Below are 7,598 nucleotides of genomic sequence, written 5' to 3' on the forward strand. Positions count from 1 at the left end.
CATACGAGTCTCAGCAGAAATAACATTATATTTTAGTTTACCATAAATACTTTCAGCAGTACTTTAACCATATTTTAAAGGACTTAAATACGATGAAATGTGACATATAATAACAATCAACAAAGTAGCCTAAAGTTCAGCGTTTATTTACTTACGTTTTTTTATTTAAAGTACGGTAAGGAAGATGTATTTATCCGTTAATTTTACCGAAACTTTTGATAACTCTAAAACAATGCAATTTAGTGCAAAACCTATAATACAGATAAAACACCCGTAAAAATTCCTTCATTAATGTACATTTATTCTTTACAGTGTTTATTGTTTACTGAATAAGTCCTGCTTAGCTAGTATGCTAAAGTGTACTTATTTTCTCAAAATTAAAATAGGAATACAGTAGTTAAGTTAATAGCGTTCTCAGTGACAAGTATAATATTAAAAGAATTAATTTGTTGTGCCATAACATTCCTCATCCGTAAGTTTTATTGGATCTGTTTCCTTGCCATGTGTCTGTGTGCATTCTTTTCTAAGTCACTTTCTTTCTCCATCTGTTGTGATGCCTGGCGTTCACCAGCAGAGGTCCTGCTCACCTGAGAACGGACTCCTGTTCACTCAGCACACCTGCTGCTCATTTGTTCCTGTATCATCTGAGTATTTAAACTCTGGGTTATCCTCAGCTGTCTTTTAAGTCTCGTTTAAGTCTTTTAAGACTGTAAACCCGAGCCTTGTTTCCCTGCTACCTTTGCTCCGATGGCTAGGATCTGCATAGTTTGTGTGTGTGTGTGTGTGTGTGTGTCCCGATTCCTCTGCTTCTGATCTGTCATTACGCTCATGCCTTCAGACGACTTACACCCTTCATATACCCTTCACATCACTATCTTCCTCATGCCTCTCACGAGTGTGTGTATAAATAGACTCTCGAGGAGAGAGAGAGAAGGTGGGGGCACTTATAGGACAGATAAAGTGCTCCAAAAACTAAGAGCAGCCAGCGCTGGACAAAAACCATATTCCCCCCAGCATGGAAAAGCTTTCAGGTATTTGGGAGAATGTATGATAGGATAACGTGATTAATGAGGCCAACCCGCCGTCCTGTGACGCTCTATGTCCTGCTCGTAAAACAGGGATCTGTGCCGGCTGGAGACAAATGTTTCAGCGAGGTCTGTGTGTTTAGTATTCGGAGCATTTGTAAAAAAAATTGGAACGTAAACCAGCCGGACGGGTGATGCGTCTGTACACAATTAAACATAAAGGTTCCACGAAGAATGTTAAGCATGTATGGAATCTTTCCATTCCACAAAAGCCTCTTGAAAGTATATATATATATATATATATATATATATATATATATATATATATATATATATATATATATATATATTCTTTTTTTGAATGTTCTTTAAAGCAAGACAAAATAGTTCTTTTTGGAACTCTTCTATGACATCATCGAGAGAGCGTGCATATGTTCTCTTTTTTCCCAAACTGTCTAAAATGTCTGGGTTTCGGCTTTGTTCCTTGCTGTTTTGATATCGCGCTGAAGGCCACTGAAAAGTAATTTGCCCGAAAGCATGCGTACCGATGCATAAGGCTACTAACGTACAAGGACAACCAATAGAAAAGCTTCAGCCGATAAATAAACAAATACATAAAAAACCCTGGATGAATGGTCATCGGGATGGATGAATGTCGGATGGATTTGGAAAAACAAGCGGTCAATAACGCAAGCGAAATTTTTCATTCAGCGGTAGCTTTTATCCAAAGTGACTGAAATATAAAAGCGTTTCATTCCAAGGAGAAGTTTTCAAACTTTCAAACTAGCTCCGCTTCTCAAATTCGAAAGATCTAGAGCTAAATAAACCCTTAATGAATGTGTTTTCTTGATTTATTTATCTTATTATGAAATATGATTTTTTTAAACTGTAATAAAACCCAGGATGGTCATATTTTTACCCTGCGGTTCTCTCACAAAAATGCATATTATTTTCCTGCTTTCCTTTGCATCAGGTGATTATTCTTGACATACAATACAGTGGAAAACTATGGATTTAAATACCAAAAAATGAGCTTTGGCTTTTATCTGCGTGTAGATTCATAAAAAAATGTAACTCGATAAGTATTAAGATCGTTTTCGTTGTGCTATGATAATCTAATCAAAGCCACTTTAAGCATTTGGCCTCTTAATCCCACAAGGATGCATACAGCGATTCAGAAATGTAAATGCATAATGCATGTGGCACACATAACAACATCTACGTCTGTGGCCCCTATAAATACACCGTGACGTCAAGAGCGCCAAATGAAGCGGCCAGTTATGTTATGAATGCTATTTATATTACGACGCGAAACCGAGCGATGAAGAAAGCAATAAAATCATGACCGGGCATTGAAAGATTTGGGTTTGTGCAAGCTGTCGTAAGATTCTTGAAGCTACGGTTACATTAGTCTCATTACAAGACGCGCAAGACAACCTTACCCCCTGACATTCAAGAGTGATCCGGTAAGCAACGGCCTAGACAAATCAAGCCAACGGTCACGTGACCAGAGGGACCGAATCCAAGCCACAGAAAGGCCTAAAAGGATTCACACCAAGTCAAGAAGCACTCCAGGAGTACTGTAAAACTCCACTAAAACTTCGTGAAAAAACACAGCAGATTTTTTACACCAAAGCTAAAGCCGGTATCGTAAGTGAACGTGATCAGCAGCGAGCACAACGCATGCAGAAAACACAGTAAGCGTTGTGTTTTAAGGGATACAGATTAGACCAGACGAGAGAGAGGCGACAGTAGTGGGTCGTTTGGTGTCCAAGGGAAAGGGTACGGTAAGTGTATTATAAGGAAGAGCCGGCTGCTGGAATGGGTTCAGGTTATGGGAGCGGGAAGGATTTACTGCTGATGAAACGGACCTCTCCATGCTCTCTTACCCCTTGCTGCTTTTGCTGCCGTGTGAAGAGTAAGTGCTAGAGCTCTGCTGGTATTGGCTGATAGCAGACTCCGTCTCTCGGCTACGGTAGCCGCGGTCATAGTGGCGGTGGTGTTTCTGGTAGAACGGTATCGATCCCGACATCGCGTCCTCTTTAGCTCAGTTCTCTAGCTCTTTTAGTCAGAAGATTCAAAACGTTCTAGCAACATATTACACACGAGCGTTACATTGATTCGGCAGTAATCATTTCACAGGCAGGCTCGATCAGTGCACCTTTTTCCTCCGAGCTTATTTTTTATTGCTGCGTCCGAATTTGTTTTGAAATGCCGTTCATTTATATGTTTAATTAAAAAAAGAACTGCCTTGATGGGGTTTTTTCGGTAAGATCTGACCGATGTCTTAAACAAGAAATAATATATTAGCGGTCATTAATCGCATCCGAAATAAAAGTTTGATGGGCATTATATATGCGTGTACTGCGTATGCTAATTATGCATATATAAAGACACACACATACAGCATATGTTTCGAAAATATTTACATAATTTACATAATCATTAATTGCAATGATTATATATATATATATATATATATATATATATATATATATATATATATATATATATATATATATACATATATATAGCCTAGATACTTTTAAACCGCTTATATTATGAGTAAAAAGAGTAATCATATTTTTTAATAATATTTATTTTATCATTCATTATTTCTTGGCTACAAGGTTAATTTTAATATCGGGTTGTCAGGCATTTACATGCTGCAATTTAACAATTCATTAACTGATTCCCAATGGCCAAAGCTATGCTGCCATTTAAAGTCTATACCTCAGTCTAAAAGCATATACTTTGTGGTGAACGTTTTTTAACTTCAGATATCATCTAGTGCTTCCAACAGCGTTTTCCCTTCACGATAGAGATTAAGCATCAACTGCACAATCCACGAGATTTCAGAAAACCTCCCCCGTTTCACCTGACAGACTCCCTTCGTCCCTGCGGAGGATCATCTCACCTCGCCAAGGTCTGCAAACAGCCGAGAGTCTTTCGGAGAGGCGCGCGTCAGGAACCCGACCGAGATCCGAATCCGAGCGAAGGCGCAAACTGGCGCGGCGCTCTGAACGGGAGCTGCTCTCCACACAACAAAAATAATATTGGCGATGGCAGGAATGTCCAAGCGACTCTCACGACCTTTTAAGGCGACGGGGGCCGTTAAATATAGCCGTAGTGCACAGGAGCACCGGCGCATTTTACGCCGCGCGTTCCACCTCATAACTGATCTCTTGACCAATTAAATCAATCGGCCTACGATGATGTTAGTTTATAGGGCTGTCGTATACAATAATACAAGTTTGAATGGTTTTGGTTATTACGTAACTAATAAGCAAGAACGATAGCAGGTTCTTCTACACTTCTGCGCATTTGAAAAGAGAGTCCTTCTGAAGGAAAGAGTTTAATACCCATAATTGTAATTTATTCTTCTCGAACACAAGTCTTTGTTTTTTTTAGATAGTAAAAAGAAAAAGAGAAGGGCTGGAGCTTCAGTCTGACTTGGTTTGAGGTTGGTCTTTCAAACCTTCTTGCGCCACCAATGGGTCAAATATGTTTATGCTAATAACCTTTGAACTGTTTGGTAAAAAGCTCTGAAAATTGGTGCAGAGGTAAAGGAGGTTTGGAGGTTCGTCCTGGCCAGTTGTTTTATTTAAGTGGTCATTTAAACCTATTAGGTCAAAGTTGGATTGATGTTCATTCTAATATCTTACAAACCTTTTCGTATGAAGCTGTATGAATTGGCAAAGAGATAGAAGAGGCTTGGAGCTTCAGTCTGACCAACCCGCTGGGTAGAACAAGCAATGATGTTTACACTAATAACTTTTGAACCGTTTGGTTAAAGGTTTTGAAAACTGGTACAAAGATAGAGATGGCACGGTGGTTCAGCCTGGCCAGTTTTGTGGTTGGTCTTTTAAACCTTTTAGCTCAATCTTCCGTTGACGTTCATGCTAATATCTTCGTTTGGAGCCAATTTTGGCGTCCACCTTAACCTTAACCGTATATGCTCCGGCGTTTATGTCAATGACTAAGACCCGTGAGTCACCAAATGTCTTCAACAAAGGTACACTTTTGTACCTATTAGGTTCAGATATGTACACTTTAAGTACTAATATGTAACTTTAAGCTACTGAAATGAACCCTGTAGGAACAAACATGCAACTTGGACCCTTTAGGAACAAACAGGTACCGCCCCCAGTGACAGCTTTTGTACCTTTATTTCTGAGAGTGTGTGGTAAACTGAAGCTGAACATGAGAAGTAATGAGGATTCTTCTCTCGTGTCAAGAAGGTTTCACGCCAGAGACCATCAAGCAAAGCTGGAGGGGAGAATGGATACTTATTGGGCCCACTGTACTACCAAACTAGATTTTTCCGGTTTGGAGAAATGGTTAGATTACCTTCATAAGCCTCTGACCTTATAGTTCTCTTCTTTTCCAAGGCCTTCATCTCAGCTGTGGTCTGCACTAACAATAGCCACGCTATTGTTATCCCCCATGACATACAACACATGGCAGCAACAATGTGTGTGTGTGTGTGTGTGTGTGTGTGTGAGAGCTATTTCTATGTTTGTTTGTTTTCTGTAGGCAGTTTGGCACCATTTATGCTTATCTGTTAAACCTGCGTGAGACGTTACAACATAACCGGCTTTCAGAAGTTGATTAAGAGTTTAATTTCTTAATTTAGTTTCATTTTTTTATGATGTTTTTTTTTTAAACAATGCTTCAAAATCATAGTAAAATATGTTCAGGTGTTACTCAATCATATAAAATACTTCAACTTCAACAGTTTTGTCCAGGTTGTATCTCTGTGTGAAGTATAATGTGTTCACTGTTTAATATGTCTTGCTTACATAATTACGCATCCATTTTTTTGGTTTTTTGTTTTCATGCTTTAAACTTTTTTTTATATCCTATGGATGCTTTGTTTACAATCATAGGCTCATCTTAAACAGAATGCAACCCTCCTAAACACCTAGGAATACGCAATAAAGCGCGCGCTTGCAGTTACGTTGATGCCAGTCAAACCAAGAGAGAATAATCCCATTTTTTTCCTGGAAAAGCTCGCATTTGTGTGTGTGCGTGTTCAGAGTAGCTGCCTGTTTACGAGAATGTTGTTGTCACGAATATGCCCGTGTATTTTCGTCTTTGTAATAGCGTTTGGAAGAACACACGTTTGGCTGACCCTGGGATTGCAGCATGGGTTTAAACACAGCTGCTGCGCCGCGTCTTCTGCAGAATATAGAATATGTGAAACCACAAAAGTCAATTTCACTGCGCAGAAAATCATGCATTTTCACATGCCAGAATTGTGAACGCAATGCAGAACAATCCTGGACTACTGAACAAAATGCTTGGTGGAAAATCGGCTTGTTGTCTTATTGCCTGTCTTTTAAAACCCAAAAGCTGCAACGTCTTAAGCAAGCTTGTAGAAGCGCGCTCTCGTGTGGCCACGCTGTATAACTCATTTCTGCGTGTCCTGATTATGAATGATAGCGCTCCATTGAGGAAACACCCTCAGATCTTTGAGAATGGATTTTGAATGCAGCCTCCAAAAAATATTTATAGAAAGGCTTTGGTGGCAGAAATGCAATTCTACATTTCAGTCCAGCTGAATACCAGCTTCTGTCATGCTCTCCAAATTCGACTCGACATGCATTATTAAAATAAAGTTTTGTCAGTGTAGTTACATCATCAAATACATCATGCACCTACTGTATTATTTATATTTTTTTATTTATATTTATAATTTATACAACCTATGAAATTATACAAACCTATAAAATGTATGTTTAAGTTGTGTTACATTTAAATATTTACCTGTTAGGTATTTTGATGCCTTTTTACGTTTTAAAAGTATTTTTGAAAAACGTTTGAATTTTTTTTTTTTTTACGATATATGCAGATTCTCTGTTTTTTTGTTTTAATTTTAATTTCAAAATATATCAGGCGCTCATTTAGAGATTGTTTTTATTTTATTTTATTTTTGTTTTCAGGTACGTTATATATTACGGTAAACTAATGATTCTGTCCCGATCGATTAATTAACCACGTTAGAGAAAAAAGCAATAAATGTTACATATTCTCACGCCGAACGGGAAAAATAGATTTTAGACCGTATATGGTCATGTTTTAGAACGATTACGTAGAATTTGTTGGGGGCGTGTCTACAGAAACCGATGCCGGCGATAAAGGTGTTTAAGCGCGATTATAATATTTTATTAATGTACTTGGTCTCGTGATAAAAGTGTAAATGTCGCGAAGAGCGTTTTAAACGAATTTCACGCGTGTCACGGCGCGTTTTGCGAATCGTTATGTTTCATCCGGGACACCCCTCCAGTCTCGCGGTGTTTTGCGGAAGCGACGCTGAAAGCCGGAAGTTTGGGCGGTGGTTGAACGCGGCTGGAAACCGTCGATCTCGTTTGTTCGGTGAGAGGGTGCATTTGTTTTTACGATATTAAAACGCGCCTTTAATCGCTGTTCGTAGTGGTTGTATTTAGCGTGAGTTTATTAAATCCTATCCATATATTGTGGTTGACGTGTAGCTTATACGAGCGGGGAGAATAAACTAGCCGCGATATGCTCGGCTTTCTGAGTAAACTTTTTGTAAATATTGCCCATAAA

General features: G+C 38.8%; 2 protein-coding genes across 5 annotated transcripts in view; one reads left to right on the plus strand and one right to left on the minus strand.

Moving 5' to 3' along the window:
* The window catches only part of myom1b (myomesin 1b), a 39,413-nt gene extending 35,268 nt beyond the window's left edge, over positions 1-4,145 (minus strand). For 2 of the 4 annotated variants that reach the window (XM_043243141.1, XM_043243142.1), the window contains exon 1: positions 3,943-4,141. Coding sequence is in view for 1 of the 4 variants with exons in the window: in XM_043243143.1 (XP_043099078.1) it covers positions 2,915-3,057 (143 nt within the window). In the remaining 3 variants the exon portion in view is untranslated. Of the gene's footprint in view, positions 1-2,914; positions 3,113-3,942 lie in introns of all 4 variants that reach the window. The other 2 variants (XM_043243143.1, XM_043243140.1) reach the window with 2 other exon arrangements.
* A 3,103-nt stretch (positions 4,146-7,248) lies between these two features.
* The window catches only part of myl12.1 (myosin, light chain 12, genome duplicate 1), a 5,270-nt gene continuing 4,920 nt past the window's right edge, over positions 7,249-7,598 (plus strand). Inside the window, exon 1 of the mRNA XM_043245355.1 lies at positions 7,249-7,403. The gene's annotated coding sequence lies outside the window, so the exon portion shown is untranslated. The remainder of the gene's footprint in view (positions 7,404-7,598) is intronic.

This window comes from Puntigrus tetrazona, chromosome 7 (assembly GCF_018831695.1).
Source record: "Puntigrus tetrazona isolate hp1 chromosome 7, ASM1883169v1, whole genome shotgun sequence".
Classification (NCBI taxonomy): domain Eukaryota; kingdom Metazoa; phylum Chordata; class Actinopteri; order Cypriniformes; family Cyprinidae; genus Puntigrus; species Puntigrus tetrazona.